The sequence below is a fragment of the Neophocaena asiaeorientalis genome, unplaced genomic scaffold, assembly GCF_003031525.2.
Source record: "Neophocaena asiaeorientalis asiaeorientalis breed wild unplaced genomic scaffold, Neophocaena_asiaeorientalis_V1.1 scaffold7, whole genome shotgun sequence".
Classification (NCBI taxonomy): Eukaryota; Metazoa; Chordata; class Mammalia; order Artiodactyla; family Phocoenidae; genus Neophocaena; species Neophocaena asiaeorientalis.
This window is the reverse complement of record NW_020185337.1, coordinates 6,452,269-6,472,287: the sequence shown is the minus strand read 5'-3', so window position 1 is coordinate 6,472,287 and position 20,019 is coordinate 6,452,269. Positions and strand designations below refer to the sequence as shown.

The window sequence follows — 20,019 nt, the reverse complement described above, 5'->3', positions numbered from 1 at the left end:
CTTATCACCAGCGACTGGGAGTTGACGCAACAAACCTAACTCACGTGCCCTTATCTGCCATTGGTTTCCCCCATATATTTACCTCCCCACAATTTGCTGTCCTAGAAACTCAAAGTCCTTTCCCTCTGTCTTGTCACTTCTCTAAAAACTTATTGCTCCTTTTTGAAGATGCTATAGAAGCCGAAGTTCTAACCACCCTTCTGAGTCACTCATCGCCAAGTGCTCCTATGTGCACACACGATGCATGTGTTCATAAACTTCTGTTTGATTTTCTCTTGTTAATCTACCTTTTACAAGCCTAATTTACAGGGCCCAGCTGGAGAACCGAGGAGGGTAGAAGAAAAAATAACTTCTTTCCCTCCACTATACTATGTAAAGATGCAGATCTAAATTGTGTGCGGGTCTCAGGGAGGAAAAGAGCTCCAAGTGAGGATCCTGTACTGGCCGTTCTTTCAGCCATAAGCATCTGGATGTGACCACAGATGCAAGAACAACTGACATAGTTTTCACAATGTTGACTTTGCTTGTTGATCGTGTTCTTGTTTTCTCTCTTCTCTCTTTTTATAACATTATTTTATTAGTTTTGATGCAGGGTGTTCGCTTTTACTTTGTGGGCTAGCAGGAATAGTGTTATGTCTCTAACAGAGGTGAGTAGAGGAAAAGAGAAAGTGAATTAGCTCAGTGAGACTTGTTAATGAGAGAACGAATAAATCATTTGGCTTAGATACAATATTTAACAGACCCACCTTACAGAACCTCACAGTTTATATCCACTCGAAATGGCTCATCAAATAGAATAATATTTTGAATAGAAACCCAATTTATATACCTCTAAGAGAAATTACAGTCATAATGTTTAGTAAGAGATGTCAAATACCATCTGTAAGTGAACAGCATATAGGTTTTCAAATTCAGGTTAGCAGGGAGAACTCAAACCAGATGCGAAATAGTTAGGGACTAGTGAATATACCAGCTGCACGGGATTTTCTATTCGTTTACAATCATCTTATTTATACCAGGATAATAGTGATAGGAGACGGTGTGTGCTGGGATAAAAAAGGCCCGTGTTATATGGTACCTTATAGGAGCACTCAATGATGTGATCTGTCATCCTGCAAAGACACCCCCTAGACCTGACTGGAGAGAAAGGAGGATGAAGCACTTGAATGTAGATAAGGGGATTGAAAACACTCTGACAGTAGAGGACCTGATCCTGTCAGGTTCAGTCTTTTATTTCTCTTGGCAAAATATAATGGCAGAAGGTACCACTGTAATAGGAACCAGTTAGAGCCAGAAATGTGGAACATGCAAACAGCGAGTTTAATTTTCTAAGTCCCTAGTATCTGATAGAGATGTTGGGTTTTTACTCATGTTTCATGTTCACTGTCAGTGATTTTCACCTTGAATATATTATGCCTTCACAACTCTGGTCTGAAAATGTAATGCATTGCCTTTCAAAATCTAGCTCAAAGCTATAGTCACACAAATTGATTTGTGTTTGGTGTATCGACTGTTAAAAAAAAAAAAAAATCAGCATACAGCCGGCAGGGAGGCAGGGGAGGCAGGGGAGTCAGGGGAGAAAATTCAGCCAATCCATGACCTTGTGATGCTTCAGGTGTGTGCCCTCAAACAGAGTCACTCTGGTCTTCCTGGGATAATTAGCCCTCTGGCATTAAAGGAAGCCTTTGATATCTGATCTGATCCTTTCTTCTTCAGTGACATCTTGGGACTTTTAAAATTCTGTTTATTCTCTGCCATTAGTAGTGAGGAATGACAAGAGGAGGAGAGCAAAGCGGAGGGGGAAGGGGGAGGCCGGTCTCTGTATGCTGTTTGTCTAGCTTCTTTTAGACGGCGCCAGGATGTTCTCACATCTCTGCGCAGCCCTCGGGTCTGGTGGCCTGGCTTGCTTCCTGCCCTCACCACAGCAGATGGTGCCTCAGTAGCCCGTGGCCTTCACTCGATATGGTCCCTGGAAAGTCTTTCCCTGGAGCATCAAGCCAGCCAGCTGGGGGGGATTCTCTTTGCACAGGGGGAATGACTAAGTTTGATAAAACGTATAACTGAGGGCGCCAGCTTGAGGGTAGCGCTAGAATTCAGTGGTTCTGGTTTTGGCTTCCTCGTCACTCAAGCTCACCATGGAGATCTGAGCTCAGCAGAGGGCCCTGAGCCAGATTCCCAGAGGCTGGCCTCCCCTCCCATCGTTGGGAAGAGCTTGTTTCCTCTGGAAGCTAGGAGATGGTGGGGCAACATCAGAAAGTGTGGCGTGCGGGTCTGCTTGATGACAGCACAGGTAAATGACACAAAAGTGTCATCAGTGTACAACTGGCCCAAGAGGCCTCTGTGGGTGTCCCACCTGCTCTCACCCACTGCAGCCCGGAAGAGGAGCCTATGAGCCACTCAGACAGCATCTCAACTCACAGACAAATACAATGGACATGCTGAGAGGGTCACGATGTTCTCAGATTGAGAAAAAGTGAGAGGAGAAATATATCCAGACATGGGAGCACTCTTAGGGACTCATCAGGTGACACCACTGCTATGGGACTGAGGGGACACAGAAAATCCAGGGATGCTGTTTTCTCCCTGCTTTGTGGGAAAGGCAGAAAGACAGACATGACGATGCTGTAGGCTGTGCTGTGCTTACCGGGATCCCTAGGGCTTTAAGAATGTTCATCTTGCACATGGGACAGGTGCGATGGTCTAGGAGCCAGGGGTCAACACAGGACTTGTGGAAAAGATGCCTGCAATGAGAACCATACATCTTAGCGCGGCGGTAACTGCGGAGAGCACCTAGTCCACTCCAGCCCAGAGACTTGTTCAAGGTCACGCACTGCTCGGTGGCAGAGACAAGACTCGGACCTCCATCTCCGAACACCTGGGCCAGTAATGCTTCCTGTTACACCCTGCGGTGATACAGTCAACATCTGTCTGGCTCCCAGGAGGGTCCTCTATGATTTGCAGCTGAGTCTTCCAAGTTTGAGAAAATGCAGAGAATGTAGAAACAGAGAAATTTCTCTCTTTCTAGACAGGAAGAATCTTGAATGGAAAGAAGGCAAGTGGGGAAATTTGCACAGACCTTGCAGGATAACCTGAGAGTTGCCACTTTTAAATCAATCCGAAATTTCTTTTCCTACAGTCAGAAGCAAACTGCAAAATAAAGCCTCATTTCTGTAGATATTCGGGGTCTCACACAAAAGGGCAGAAGAGCTCCGGCAATCATTTCACAGCACAAGTGATGTTTTAAGTTGCTATGGCTGGTGGCTCTCACATCAGAAGCCAGAGGGACAGGTACCGTAAGCTTTACTGTTTGTACAGCTGATGCGCTCAACTCCATCGCCAGCCTCACGCGCCAGCCCTCCGGAGCCTTCCTCTGAGTGACAGGATAAGGGGGGCATTTAGTAGGTGCGGGGGTGGGGAGTCCTGACTACACTTCCTCTCAACGTGGCTCACAAGAGCCCACTCAGAGATCTCAGGGGCTGCTCGAATCAGAAGCTTGTCTTCTCACGCACACGACTCCAGACCACGGGCAGAAGCAGTCAGAATTTCCTGCCTGGGGCAAGAAGAGAGAGAACCATCTGTCAAGTATGAGGGCATCCTTAGGACACGCTATCCATGCTGCACTATTCCCGGAACGCTTGCACTCTCTTCCCTGACTCTCATCTTTTATTGTGCTAACAGTTCTACCAGCTGTCTTTGCATTAGAAGGCTTGAGGCTCCGATGCATACAAAGGACCCCTCAAATCAGAGAAGAGCTCAAGAAGTGCCACTTCTGAAACTGACATGGAGAAGAACCCATGTCCCAAGGATAGCATTAGCTGTGTACAGGACACGATTGCATTGGGGATTAGGAGACGGAGAGGAGCAACCTGGATGTGTCGTGTGTTTCCAGGTCATTATTTCGAATGCCTTACAGATTTACCGCTTACAAGTAAATATATCACATCCATTCATTCCTTTAGCCATGCATCCACGCGACAAGGAATACCTGCCAAGAACTGTGCTCCTCACTGGGAATCAGCACGATAGGGATCTGGCTCCTTCTCTTTGGGAGTATAATCGGAGAGGCAGACACTAATAAAACAGAAATAAACTACTTCACGACAACAGCGCTAAGGACACATCAGCAGAACATGGAGTTGGTAGGGGGCTTGTGACTGGGAGATGCATCCTAGTTTGGGTACACAGAGAAAGTTTCCCTGACAATGTGCCGAAGCTCAGACCCCAGAGGGCTACACAGACATTATCCACAGAAGGGGAGGAGAGGAAGAAGAGTCCTCTAGGCAGAATGACTGGCTTGTACAAAAGCCCTGACCTGGGCGCAGGAAGAAGGTCAGTCCCAATGCAGCTGCAGGAGGGAGGGGCTGTTGCGGGGTCAAGTGTCCCCCTGCACCCCTACCCCCAAGCAATAATCGACCTCCCTGTGTTCAGGCTCTACGTTCAGAAAACAGGTGCCTAATCTAAATTTTCTCACTCACTGCTGTTCCTTCTGGGGAAAAGTAAGTCAGACATTCAGGTCCCTTCGACCATTCCTGGGAGGCAGGCTCTGTTGTGTTTCCTGCACATGTACTGGGAGTCAGAAAGACAGCAGGGCCAATCATTAGCTGTTTTAGCCTAAATCAGTCACTTAACATTCCCACGTCTCCTCTGCCTCATGTGTAAGATGAAGATACATCTATTCCTGCGGAGGCGTCCCTGAGTCTCCCACACACAGAAGCTGGTACCTACTCTTATCCCCTGAGTGACTTCTCTGTCTGCACCGGTCATTCTTACGTCTCCTCTGTGATGGTTAGTTTCATGTGGCCACTTGGCTAGACTATAGTACCAGTTCTTCAATCGAACACTAATTTAGGGTAGTCTGCAGATGTGATTCATATCTACAGTCTGTTGACGTTAAATAAAGGAGATTATTCTAAATCATCTGGGTGGGCCTGACCCAATCAGTTGAAGAGCCTTAACAGCAAAACTGGTTTCCCTGAGGAAGAAAAAACTCCGCCTCAAGATGGCAGCATCAGCCCCTGCTCAGCGTTTCCAGCCTGTAGACCTGCCCTACAGATTTCAGGCTTGCCAGCCCCTATCATCACATAAGCTAATTCCTTAAGAATATATAGTGGGATACAGTGGCTGTCTGGAGAACTGACTGGTACATCCTCCAACGAGAATATAAGCTCTATGAGAGCAAAATCTTCATTTACCTAATTCACTGTTAGATCCCCAGCAACTAGACTAGATCTTGGCACACAGAGGATGCTCCAGAAATATTTGCTACATGGATGGATATTTCTCAAAAGGCCTGGCACTCCTCACTGCCTGCACGTGGCTATCAAGTCCCACGGACTCATTCTTCCTAAATCTCTTGTACCTTCATTGCCTATTTTCTTTTTGCCACGCCGCTCCCTCATACGTGATCTCATTAACTCTTTTTCTGTATTGTTGTACTAACGTCTAAACTGCCCTCCATGCCGCCAATCTTTCCCTGTTCTTTTCATCCCACTCATCCTTGCCAGATTTATCTTCCCCCAGAAAAGTGCTAGTTACGTCACCCCCTTGTTCCATTCTGTTCTTCACGAGGGGCTGGGCACCAAGATGAATAAGACAAGGTCCTTTCCTTCAAGGTGGAATCACAGTGCTTCAGTGGTTCCCTGGGAACTACAACAGAAAAGGCCATTGAAGAGCCACCCTTCTGGATCCATCGTTTTCTGGCTGTGGGGTCTTAGGCAAGGATTAGCTCTCCAAGACTTCATTCCTCATCTGTGAAATTTTGTCTTATAGGTATGGAGTTTGCCAGTGATTGAGTCTGTGTGTGTGTGTGTGTGTGTGTGTGTATGAGAGAGAGGGAATAAATACTGTCCATGAAGCTGAAACTATAAGTCCTGATCATCCTTAATTGTAAGCTATCACTCATCTTATTAATACCACTATTATATCTTACTTTTAGACATTAGGTTATCACTCTGATTTCTACTCTAAACTTTCTAATGCTGAAAGCAAGTAACTGTAAATTAAAAACAAAAATCAAAGGGAGAACTAAGGACAACAAAAACAGTGCTAAAATGATACACAGGGTGATCATGTTAGCTATCAACTAACATTCAATTATTCCTAATACCATATTTCTTGTGTTGACCAAATAGGAAGACTACTTCCTTATAATTGGGATTGTAAACAATTTTTTCCCTCCCATATGGAAAGAAAAATAAAAGTCACTAGACTAAATAAATAAAGGAACAGGGAAAGAATCTGGAGTTTAGTGAAATGCACCAACAGTTCAACATCTCTAGGGCAATGTCTATCTCACTCATTCTATTTGTACGATTCGCAGCAGGGCACTGTCCCTTCCCACATTTTAACAAAGGCTGCATGAGAAACTACATACAGAGGAACAACGGGATGTGACAGTCTATCTCCTAACGATCCTGACAAGCTGGAAATACAACCGAGGGTTGACCAAAACTCTTCTCCTTTCTTATTCACCAAAGGGAAGCATACCCTTTTTTTTTTTTATGCAGTACGCGGGTCTCTCACTGCTGTGGCCTCTCCCGTTGCAGAGCACAGGCTCCAGACGCGCAGGCTCAGTGGCCATGGCTCACGGGCCCAGCCGCTCCGCGGCATGTGGGATCTTCCCAGACCGGAGCATGAATCCGTGTCCCCTGCATCGGCAGGCGGACTCTCAACTACTGTGCCACCAGGGAAGCCCGGGAAGCATACTTTTTACAAAGAGTTCTTCAAACCCCTGACAAAAGATGATGCCAACAACTGCACCATAATGCTGAGATGGTTATGAACAATATAATAATTTCCCATCTGGGGGCAGGAATGACAAACTCCTGTTAAACTTGTTTCCACATCTTTGGATTCTTATTTATTTATTTTTAAATTAAAAATTTTTTAAATTGAAGTATAGTTGATTTACAACGTTGTGTTAGTTTCAGGTGTACAGCAAAGTGAATCATTTATACATATATCCATTCTTTTTTTAGACTCTTTTCCCACATAGGTCATCACAGAGTATTGAGTAGAGTTCCCTGTGCTATACAGTAGGACCTTATTAGTTATCTATTTTATATATAGTAGTGTGTATATGTCAATCCCACTCTCCCAATTTATCCCTTTCCTCCTTCCCCTTGGTAAACAAAAGTTTGTTTTCTACATCTGTGACTCTACTTCTGTTTTGTAAATAAGTTCATTGGTACCTATTTTTTAGATTCCACATATAAGCGATATCATTCTTGCTTTCTATTGTCCTTTCACCTATATGTGTGACTCCCCCCTCAATTAGATGACAGGTTTTCCCCACTGGGAGGCAGAAGGGGACTGTTCTGGCCTTTCTATCTCATTTACTTTTGCAGGCTTTCTTAGACCCTGCTACCCTCCCATGGAGATTAGGATCCTGGGGCTTTCCTTTTGGCACCAGTGCAAGCTGTTTCACTCCCCTCGATGAAATAGTGCTCAAAGAACATGAGTCACTCAGGGACCAAAGAATCCCATTCTCCTACGCGACACGTTTAGATAAGATCTATCCAGTGCTTCTATGGGGAGTCAAAATGTTTCTTCAGAGCTTCTGAATCTTATTTGCAAAGCTGTCAATGATTTAAGAGTCAGTGTTTAATTAATAAACAGCATTTAATGAATAAACAATATCTACTGGTTATCAAATGCCTGCTATGTACCAAGCACGTTACATACATTATTCATTCACGACAGCCCTAGGAGGTAGAAATTATTATTCCCATTTTATGGAGGAGGAAGCTGAAGCTGGATAAAGTAAATTAAATTATGCAAAGAGCTAGTAAACTGCAGAGCTGGGACTCAAACCCAGTCCTACTGTCAGTGCTTGTACCCAAATCTACGCTCCACGCCCTTCCTTCCCACACTGAACTGTCATGAGCAAGACAGGGGGAGTCGTGGTAACTTTGTTTATTTGTTTATTTATTTATTTATTTATGGCTGCATTGGGTCTTCGTTGCGGCTCACGGGCTCTAGAGCGCAGGCTCAGTAGCTGTGGCGCATGGGCTTAGTTGCTCCATGGCATGTGGGATCTTCCTGGACCGGGGCTCGAACCTGCGTCCCCTGCATCGGCAGGCGGACTCTCAACCACAGCGCCACCAGGGAAGCCCCCTGCCTTACCTTTCTAAAATACAAATATGATATCACTCCCCACATGTGAAATGCTTCAGCTGCTTCCCACTGCCTACAACACAAAGTCACAGCACACAAAGAAGGCTCACCCAATCTGGTCCTTGTCACATCTTCTGCTCCACCCCCATGTTTACTTCACATTCTCACCATAACTCTGGAGTGTCCTTCTCAATTAAAAAAATTTTTTTTTGGTGTGGCAAATCTTGCTCATAATTCAAGTCACAGCTCAGATGTCCCTTCTCTTCCCTGAACATCCCACCTCTTTTCTCCAAACTGCCAAGGAGAGTCTGTTTCTTTTCTTTTTCTTCCTATTTTGTTTTCTCACATACGTTGCAGCAGCTAAGTATGTGCTCTGCTTTCAGGGTTTGAAGACCCCTCCTTAGTTCTGTGATCTTTGGGAAGTAATCTAAGTTACCTGTGGCTTAGTTTTCCCTTCTATTTTTTATGACAATGTCTTTCAACTGACAACCCTCTGAAGTAATAGTCTGTGATAATATAACAGAGGGTTTTTATCACAGGTAAAGGACAAAGGACACAAAGAAGAACAAATGGAGCCCAAAGTTAGTAGAAGGAGAGAAATAACAAGATTAGAGCAGAAATAAATGAAATAGATGCTAAAAAGACAACAGAGAAGATGAATGAAACTAAGAGCTGGTTCTTTGAAAAGATAAACTAAATTTACAAGTCCTTAGCTAGACTCACAAAGAAAAAAAAGAGAGAGGACCCAAATAAATGAAATCAGAAATGCAAGAGGAGATGTTATCATTGATAACCACAGAAGTACAAAGGACCATAAGAGACTATTATAAACAATTATATGCCAACAAGTTGGACAACCTAGAAGAAATGGATAAATTTTTAGAAACATACAATCTACCAAGACTAAGTCATGATGAAATGGAAAATCTGAACAGACCAATTACTAGTAAGGAGATTGAATCAATAATCAAAAACCTTCGACAAGTAAAAGTTCAGGACCAGATACCTTCACTGGTGCATTCTACCAAACACTCAAAGAAGAATTAATACCAATTCTTCTCAAATTCTTCCAAAAGATAAAAGTGGAGGGAACTCTTCCAAACTCATTTTATAAGGCCAGCATTACCCTCATACCCAAACTAGACAAGGACCTCACAAGAAAAGAAAATACTGGCCAGTATCCCTGATAAACATAGGTGCAAAAATCCTCAACAAAATATTAGCAAAGTGAATTCAACGATACATTATAGAGATCACACATCATGGTTAAGTGGGATTTATTCCAGGGATGCAAGTATGTCTCAACATCCACAATTACACCATATTAACAAAATGAAGGATAAAAGTCAAATAATTGTGTCAATAGATGCAGAAAAAGCATTTGACAAAATTCAATTTATGATAAAAACTCTCAACAAAGCAGGAATGGGGGTAAAGTATCTCAACATAATGAAGGCCAGATATGACAAACTCATAGCTAATATCATATTCAATGCTGAAAAGCTGAAAGGATGTCCACTTTAGCCACTTTTATTCAACATAGTATTGGAAGTACTAACCAGAGCACTTAGACAAAAAAAGAAATAAAAGGCCTCCAAATTGGAAAGGAAGAAGTAAAACTGTCACTATTTGCAGATGACATATTATATATAGAAAACCCTAAAGACTCCTTCAAACAACTGTTAGAATACATGAATTCAGTAAAGTTGCAGGATACAAAATCAATACTGAAAAATCTGTTGCATTTCTATACATGAATAACAAACTATTAGAGAAATTAAGAAAACGATCCCATTTACCACTGCATTAAAGAGAATAAGATACCTAGGAATAAATTTAACCAAGGAGGTGAAAGACTGCATATTGAAAACTATAAAACATTACTGAAAGAAACTGAAGAAGGCACAAATAAATGGAGAGATAGTCCATGCTCATGGATTGGAAGAATCAGAATTGTTCAAATGTCCATACTACCCAGAGCAATTTACAGATTCAATGCAATCCCTATCAAAATTCCAATGGCATTTTTCAAAGAAATGGAACAAATAATCCTAAAATTTGTATGAAACCACCAACCCTCCCCTCCCAAATAGCCAAAGAAACCTTGAGAAAGAAGAACAAGGCTGGAGGCATCACATGCCCTGATTTCATATGATATTACAAAGCTATAGTAATTAGAACAGTATGGATAAAGAAATTGTGGTATATACATACACAATGAAATATTATTCAGCCATAAAAAAGGATGAAATCTTGCCATTTGTGACAACATGAATGGATCTTGAGGACATTATGTTAAGTGGATAAGTCAGACAGGGAAAGACAAATGCCATATGATCTCTCTTATATGTGAAATCTAAAAATGAAGAAACAAACATACATGAGCTCATAGATACAGAGAACAGATTGGTGGTTGCCAGAGGTGTGGGATGAGGAGTGGGAGAAATGGGTGAAGGGGGTACAAAGGGAAAAAGAAAAAGAAAGAAAGGGACAAAGGTTTGTTACTGCTTAGCTAATGTCATTCCAATGAATTGATAACCATTGATTGTTGATCTTAAGTCCAGACAACTTAAAAATTATTTTGTCTAATACATTTTCAATAATAGACAATTATACTGTTGGTAAAAAATATTTCTTGCTAATTTTTTTGCCCAAACTCATTTCAAGACTTTGGATAAATGTGTCAAAACACTTGTAAAAATATTTACTAACTAAAATCAGAAAAATGGAAATTACAGAACATCACTCTTTTTCATAACTGGCATTTATTTTTAAATTCGATAATTGCTCATGTTGGCAATGGTGTAAACAGTCTCATATACTTTTGGTGGGAATGTAAATTGATCTGGTTAGGCAATATGGCAGAGTGGAATCAATTTTGAAATGCATAACTCTTTTGATCCAGTTAAAAAAAAAGATTTCACTTTAGATTTATGTCTTCAAAGTGAGAATAAATTTAGGTTGTTAAGGAAAAAAAAATTACCTGGCAAATAAGAAGCTAAAGTGTCATTATTTAATTAACAGTAATTTAGCTCCTGTTCCTTGCAAGTGAGTTTTCTATGGTAGAGGTTACTCTGGAAGCACTTTCCTTAACTTTTATGGACTCTAAATTATGAAAGAATTCTGCTTTCTCCTGGGGACCTAATGAGGACATTATGGGGTTAGTGAGCCCATGCTCTGCCCAGACTGTCTGATAGACATCACACTGGGCCATTCCTTCCATGCAAATCTCATTTTGAGAATATCGATTTATGGATCTGGGCACAGGCATTACTCGGTTAGAATGACCAAAATGGCATTGGTGATGACACTTACAGAATGTCAGTGGAGCCCAGACAGTGTCATGAATATTGCTTAGGAGAAATGTACTTCATTCCTACCCAGAGGAAGGAAATCTAAAGTGCCCTCATTGATTTTCTTAAGTAGGATTTCACTCCACCCTTGCTTCTAAAATCAGGTCAATTCAATGAGAACTTTGAAAAACACATGGACCTGAGCCAGACTTTCCCTCATTCTTTGTGATCATGAACTTCTCACCATCCAGTTACTTCCTTCCATGGTGTCTCATCTTCCTATGTCTCCTATACAGAAGGCCCTTGCAGGGGTGGCCATGCAGTGGTCATGTAGCGTTGGGAGGTCAGTTAAGCAGACACCAGCCTCTCCCTACCAGAAACTCTGCCCAACCAGCCCAGTGCCTCTCTGTAGGGCTGCCTCTGCTATTGGGTTTTTTTTTTTTTTTTTTGGTGGTACGCGGGCCTCTCACTGTTGTGGCCTCTCCCGTTGCGGACCACAGGCTCCGGACGCGACGGCTCAGTGGCCACGGCTCACGGGCCCAGCCGCTCCACGGCATGTGGGATCTTCCCGGACCGGGGCACGAACCCGTGTCCCCTGCATCGGCAGGCGGACTCTCAACCACTGCACCACCAGGGAAGCCCTGCTATTGGGTTTGGTCTGAAATGTTTGGACCAATTTTGAGAAGCTGCATTTATCCCCGATGCTCCCTATTTAGGTTATGTAAACATCATTTTTAAAAAAAGGAGAAAGAGGAAAAGGAAAGGGAAAAAAAGAGCTGTCACACAGAACCAGTTGTAACCATATCATGGCTGTTGTTATAAATACAATTGCTTTGTTTTGGCAAGCTCATCTGCTTCGCTAGCAGTTTTACCTGATGAAGGGGAAAATAAAAGAATGCAATAAAGTAAATGATGGCTCACTTCAGTAGCACAAACACTGCCCTTCTGTGAAAAAGGCTGGTCTGCTTTCAGGCCCAGGATAACAAGATTGGAATCACTGTGGAGAAAGCAAATCCCTTAAAGCTGGGCTAGAGTTGATCTGGACTCCTTGGGGTTCTTAGACGTTGGCTTAGAGTGAGATAGGGGTTTCTGAGGCAGACTTTTAGCCAACACTAGAGCCCCAGAGAGTTGAGTGTATGGCAGAGCACCCTCATGGGGCAGGGGAAAGGTGGCGCTAAGGTGTCAATAGCCTAGCAGTGGTACCAGGACCTTGGAAAGAGTACTGGTCTAGAAGTCAGAGACCTCTCTGTGCTTTGGACCCTATGACCCTATGAGTTAAGGTTTTCTTTTAGTTAAATAAAGAAGTGTTAATGGTCCCTGCCCTAACTCTATTATAGGCTACAGTGAGATGCAAATTAGACAGTATATGTAAAAGAGCTTTGTAAACAGTAGAATGCTTTTCAAAGTACTATGATAAATGGCCAGTTATTTCAGCCATTTGTCCATAGTATTGGGTTTAAGTAGCATTAAAGAAAAACCAACAAAACTTAAAGAACGAAGAAGCTGCATCAGATCCTCTTGCTATGGAACTCAGTTTCTTTTTTAGCAACTGGAAGAAATGGATCCTTTCGGAAATGCAAGTTCCGAGGGAATTGCAGAATTGTCTTCTTGTAGAGTGTCTCATTCCTTTGGGTTCTGGCAGAGGGAAGCTCTGTGCTTAAAACTTGACCCTGGTCTAATTATATTGTTTGGCCGGGGTAGCAGAGCTGGCTGGCATGTGTCCCAAGTGTCTAGTTGATGAATATAAATGGGGATCAGGACATCTGAAGTCAGAATGCCACATTTAACAAGGTTATTAGAGTTCAAGACTCTAATAACCTTTAACCTTTCTGAACTCTAATAACCTTTCTGAAGGCGGCATTTGCTCTGTTGAAAATATAACAGAAAATAACACATCAGACATTTATCAATGCTGCCACATCTCCTTTCATGCTTCCTTCCTTTAATCCCCTAGATGGAGTGATAGCTAATTTTTGGCAGTTCATACACAAAACTCCAAAGTAATCAAAGAAAAATGATTAGAATGAACCATCAACAAACTCTGAACTTAAATTTTATATAATTTTGACTAATGTACAAAGTGAACTTTTTTCTTTAAGTCCACAATGTAGTTTCTTTGGTACTGTAAAATTTTCTTTCATTACTTTAAACACATATACTGTATCTTAAGTAAGCTGGATGATTTCTAAGTAGGTATACATTTATATACACACTACCCAGATGAAGATATACATTATTTCCATCACCCCAGAGAGCTCTCTCCTGCTCCTGTCCAGACGATATCCATTCCCTGCCACGAATCCGTCATTAGGACTTCTGTCACCAAAGATTAGCTTTGCCTGTGATTGAATTCCACATAAATGGAATCATAAAGTATCTATTCTTTTTGCCTGGCTTCTTTGGTTCAACATATTTTTTTCAGATTATCTGTGCTTTCATGTACATCGATCGCTGGTCTTTAAACTCCCACCACACTATATAACTTTTTTTTTTTCTTTTTCCGATACGCAGGCCTCTCACTGCCGTGGCCTCTCCCGCTGCGGAGCACAGGCTCCGGACGCGCAGGCTCAGCGGCCATGGCTCACGGGCCCAGCCGCTCCGCGGCATGTGTGATCTTCCCGGACTGGGGCACGAAGCCGTGTCCCCTGCATCGGCAGGCGGACTCTCAACAACTGCGTCATCAGGGAAGCCCCATACTATATAACTTTTAATCTGGCAGAGTATGTAAAATTATGTTCCTGAAAAAATGAGTTTTTAAAATAACAGTTTTCGTGAATAATGACTATTGAGTGGGATGCCTATACCAACATAAATTTCAGAGAAATTTGAAAAATGCAGTTAATTGCTCAGTTGTTTTATTATTATTATTTTGGGGGGGTAAAGAAAGATGAAAGAAGAGGAGATAAAAATAAAGATAAAAATTCATAAATTTAATAACTTTTTTCTATTAATCCAAAAGCATCATAAAAACCAAAAATATTTAAATGAGAAAAAACACTATTCACCAAAACATGAAAACAAAATGTTAAAAATAGTTAATACCACATTATATCAGTTCTATGCCATATCATTTTCCTCCCCCATTTTAACATCTCTGAAATCAGGAAGCATCTTACCATCGATGACGATTTACACTTACAGTAGATATGCCAACTAAAAATTGTTGCTTGCCATCTGTTCTGAAAGAATGAAGTCACTAGCTACTTGCTGACTTTCAACACACCCTGAAAGGAGTTTGGGCTGGAGACCAGGAATGAGGCGCTCTGTGCTCTGGGAAAAACTGGCAGAACAGGCCTTCAGACAGTTAGATATTTTCAGGAGAAGATTTTATGAGCCCAATTCCCTGCATCTTCTCATATATAGAAAAGCACTAAAATCATTAATGGAGACATCTGCAACTCGTGGCCAGCAGCCACCTTCTTGTGGCCAGCAGCAACCTTCTTACAAAATGTGTGCTTGATTACACGTATCCCCCTTCACCAAAATCACATATATTCTAACCTCTCCCTTCCACTTCTTCGGAACAGTTCCCTAGAGGTATCTGAGGCTGTCTCCCAGGCTATAGTCCTCATTAAGCCCCAAATAAAACTGAACTCACAACTCTCACTTTGTGAAAATTTTTCGTTGACAGATGCGATATGTAAGAGCTTAGGTTAGTCAAGAATAATATCTCTGAGAAATCAAAGACATGGGAATTAAAGTTAAGTGCTACCTTTGTATTTGGCTACTAGATGAGAAAGATGGTTAAAAATGGCACTACTTCTTGGTTCCAGAAAAACACGAATGCAGGCACATCCTGCTAGTATGGGGTGTAAATCATTACCACCTTTCAGGAAAGCAGTTAGACGAAACTTATCAAGATCCTTTGGAAAGCACTTTTGACCCAGAAGTTCACTTTTAGGAACATATCCTAAGCGATAAACACAGAAAAACAAACAAACAATTGAGGTCATGATTTTATAATGATGAAAACTAGATGCAATTTAAATGCTGTACAATAAGGGGGACAGTTAAAGAAACTCCAATAACGGACCATTATGCAACCACTAAAATATTTTAAGATAATTTCTAAAGTTACTGGAAAATGCTTACTTTTTAATATTAGATGAGAAAGTAGAATAAAAATTATATTAATGGCCTGAACTCTACAATGTTTAACGACATACATGGGATGCTTATATATATATACATACATCATAAAAATTAAATATACTAATATTAATAATGATTATTTCTGGGCGGTGAGATTATTATTCTTCCTTACTTCTTTATACTTTTCACCATTTTCAAAATTTCTTACAATTAGCCATGAAACATTCATAGTTATTTAAAAAATATAAAACGGCAGAGAAAAGAATGACCGATAATCTAATTTGCGTAACATGGGCATGAAAGAGTCAGTCAAATCTTATGAAAATCAGCCAGTGTTCGCCACTTTTGTAAAAAAAGGAACTTGGAGAAAAATCTGTTCCTAATCTAGCATATGTAACAGGCACAACAGGGTAAAGTTAGGACAGACCATTTCTGCCTGGCTAGAAAGCATCCCTTTGTTTTCCACTTTGCAAGCTATAAGGCTCAGAGTCGGAATCCTGATCACATTAGACTGTTTTGTAAATTTTTTTTACCCGTAAAGAGGTTGGAATCTTCTGTTCACACAGACATTCAGTTCATTTGACTCATCTTAAAATTAGATGGGTCCTGGGGTTAGAAACCTTCAGGGGCTAGTGTCTTTTATTGGGCTTTCCATAAAACTCGTGATTTTTGAAGTTTTCAAATATGAAAATGATATTCATTTCTACATCAGGTTATAATTCTTCTTTATGTTATGTTCTTTATTATGATCATGTTGTGTCTGGTAGGGAGAGTGAATGAGAGCCCCTAAGTTCACAGATGAATATCAGAGTCCAACTGTGATGTTGCCTTCAGTTGTCATTGAAGGACCCAAGACCTGGATCCCACATCAAAGTTTCAGGAGAAGCAGGGGAGGCTATGAACTGCCCCGGTGGGTTTGGTTGGAAGCATCCAATGGGAACAAGGAAACTCTCTGGGACACAGAGAGAGAGAGGTCCATCTGATGGAAGCCACTGGTGGTAACGCACTTGTCTTGTAGGCACGGTGCTCTCGCCTATATTAGCTCCGTAAATCTTACTAATTTGATTTTTTTTTTTTGCGGTACGCGGGCCTCTCACTGTTGTGGCCTCTCCCGTTGCGGAGCACAGGCTCCGGACGCGCAGGCTCAGCGGCCATGGCTCACGGGCCCAGCCGCTCCGCGGCATGTGGGATCCTCCCGGACCGGGGCATGAACCCGTGTCCCCTGCATCGGCAGGCGGACTCTCAACCACTGCGCCACCAGGGAAGCCCTACTAATTTGATTTTAAGGAGGCTGGTCCTTGTCAGGCAAGTCACTCTGGAAGGCTTAGGGTTCGTGTTTGTTTAGAAAGCTTTACAAATGGATCCCTCTTCTGTTTGCCATGTACCTTTTTACTAGATCTCTCCCAGAGCTGCTTCTCTTGTAGAGGAAAATGTCACCTGTCCTTACGGACAGGAGTTAATGGATTGTTAATGGATCCATTGTTAATGGATCTGAGGGGTCAGTAAGTAGGTCCATGTTAAAAGTATACATACATCAGTCACATCAAATGAGAAAGGAAAGTAGCTGGTTATTTGGGTAGATGAACAAAGACGACGTATAAGCCTCTTGTCAACTGTAGATACGTGGTATGTAACAGACCTCCACTGAATTCATTGAATTAGAAGACCAAATCTAGGCTTTGACTTTTCAACAGCCTTCAAAAAATTCCCTTTCCAAATCTCCAGACCTACCCCTTTTAGTATCTCTCTAACTGGAATGTCATTAGAAATTCCTTTGCAAATTAGGGTATGTATTGCCCCGATTTGCACATACAAGCTTTATTTGTCCTTCTCTATTAATTTGTTCTGTACTTTAACAGTAACTATTTATTCTGTTTTCTTTTTTCAGTCTGGCATATTATTGTGTTAAATCTCCATTTCATCTCTTTGAACACCAGTGCGGTTGGTCATGTTCTGATCTTTGTAAAAATGTAGACTCAAGTTTCAAAGAAGAAAGAAAAAAGAAACAGTATGATATATTCTATGTCCTGAATTACTAAAGAGATCTCTTACACAGATACAATTGAAATTTAGCCTCATTTCTAAAACAGAGAGATGAGAAAGAGGAAAGGTAGCATAGCATTTACACATAGGATCCAACAATTGTCTATCTAAAATGGAACTCTGACTAAATGACCCAGTTATGGGATTGTTTTGGGATGAATAACTCAGAAGAAAGTTTTAAAAAGATAAGCCAAAGCTGGTCTTCAAGTTTTTCTTTTTTCTTTTTTTTTTTGAGTGAGAAAGAAAATCTGTTTCAGCATTTGAAATCTGTTTCTTCTGTTACAGTTTTTGAATAACAGTGTGCTAACCACTGGATTTTTTCTATTGTTTAGAATCCGAATGGAGAGATATGAGAATGTTTTAATTGCAAACAAATATAGATGTATCTATCAGTCACCACCTGACAGGGGCAGCTATTTTCAAGTAATCCAAATGGCTGACTCATGCTAGGTTTACCTCCAGAATATCTCCTGACTAGATCCTTCTCCCTATGTGCCCAATGCCAACACTCTAAGTCAGGCTGCCAGCATTTCTTGTCTTGACTTTGCCACAGTCTCCTAACTGGTCCCCTTGACTCCATTCACATCACTTTAAGCCTTTAAGCCACGTTCCACACGTGCCAGTGTGCTGTGTATAGAGCACAAGCTGAACCCGTCAACTGGTCTCCCAGGACTTGGCTATAACCTCAGCTCCTCAGCTGGGCATTCAAGTCCTAAATGATCTGATCCTACCTCTCTACCATTATGTTGACACGTGCGTTATATTCTGACAATTCCAGGTTACCACTAGTTATCTTTGCTTGGAATATTCTTCTTAGATCTGACTGACTGGAAAACTCCTTCGGTACTACTTTCTGGAAAGTAACTAGGCAATTTGAATTTGTAGCCTTAGAAACAAAGAAATGATCCAAAATGTAACTAAGGTCTACACACACAGAGCTAATTTATCACAGCCGTATTCATAATAGCAAAAAAAAGTATGTGGGTATGGAAGGGGGGAACCACATAAATGTCCAAAAAGAGTCAAATAAATTATGACTTAGGGGATATTATACACCAATTAAAAATGATACTGTGAAAGTTTTAAACACATGGAAAATGTTTATTCTAGAAAGGACTTACGGTGACCTTAAGAGATGCAGATATCCAAAAAGATGCCATAAAAGCAAAAGAAGAAAGGAAACTAAGAATAGAGACATAAAACAGAGTCAGGGATGAAGCTAAAAAAATCCCTTTTGGCTATGGGATGGGTTCCAGATTTGGCTGTTGGCTTTCTATCAACAGACATAGAAAAACAAAAATCTGCAAAATAGCACAGTTTCGTATCCACAATATAAAAACATTCCTTTGCTCAGGAGAAATGCAGGTATTCCATGTGTGACCTGCTCCTCACGACGAAATCAGAGTAGAAAATCCTAACGAGAGCCACAATGGCAAGTTTCCTAAGATTCCTTCTTACAGTAATTCCTGATAAAATCAGTGGCAATGGCACCAGGCAGCTCAATTCTCTTGTAAGGAGCGAATAGGAAATGGTGCACGTTCTTCATTTTCTGTGAATCTATCTTGTTACAGAAACACATTTTAGAGAAACAGAAGGACTGAAGTATATTTCAATTAATCTTCATAAAGAAACAGTTTTTTTAGTCATACTTCTGATACACTTAATGAGTTTAAATTTGTGCTCGCTAAAAAAGTACCTGGAGGGCTTCCCTGGTGGCGCAGTGGTTGGGAGTCCGCCTGCTGGTGCAGGGGACACGGGTTCGTGCCCCGGTCCAGGAGGATCCCACGTGCCGCGGAGCGGCTGGGCCCGTGAGCCATGGCCGCTGAGCCTGCGCGTCCGGAGCCTGTGCTCTGCAGCGGGAGAGGCCACAGCAGTGAGAGGTCCGCGTATCGCCAAAAATAAAAAATAAAAAAAAACATAAAAAAGTACCCGGAGTCCAGCCAATCTAGCTGGATAATTAAAAATAGACGTATCAGAATGAATGACTAAGGGGCAGGAGTAGAAACAGGGAGATCAGTGAGAAGGCTACTTCAGAAAGCCAGGAAAGAATGGATGGTAGTAATGATGTTAGGAATAGTAATAGGATAGTAACAGTTCTAATAATAATGGTAAGAGTAACATCATATTAGTAATAATAGCAATAATAATAATACCAGATATATACAGAATTATCATTCACTATCAGGTTTCGAATTGAATATGTAAAAATCAAGTTTTAGCTAGCTAACTTAAATTAGATTCTTGAATCAAAACTAAGTTCCTTCACTGACATTTTCTTCTGTTAATAAAAAATGAAGCCTAAATTAAAACACACACACACACACACACGCACAATTCCAGGCTGGGGGAATGGAGAGTTATTGTTTAATGGCTACAGAGTTTCAGTCTGGAGATGAATGTCCTCATGGTGGCACAATAATTTGAATATACTTTATGCCACTGAAATATAAATGTAAAAACAGTTAAAATGATCAAC

The 20,019-nt window shown here is 41.4% G+C and overlaps 1 protein-coding gene across 1 annotated transcript in view; it reads right to left on the bottom strand.

Moving 5' to 3' along the window:
- Positions 1-20,019, bottom strand: part of RNF150 (ring finger protein 150) — a 233,005-nt gene that overhangs the window by 42,533 nt on the left and 170,453 nt on the right. The window contains exon 5 of the mRNA XM_024736218.1: positions 2,645-2,741. Within this exon, the coding sequence (XP_024591986.1) occupies positions 2,645-2,741 (97 nt within the window). The remainder of the gene's footprint in view (positions 1-2,644; positions 2,742-20,019) is intronic.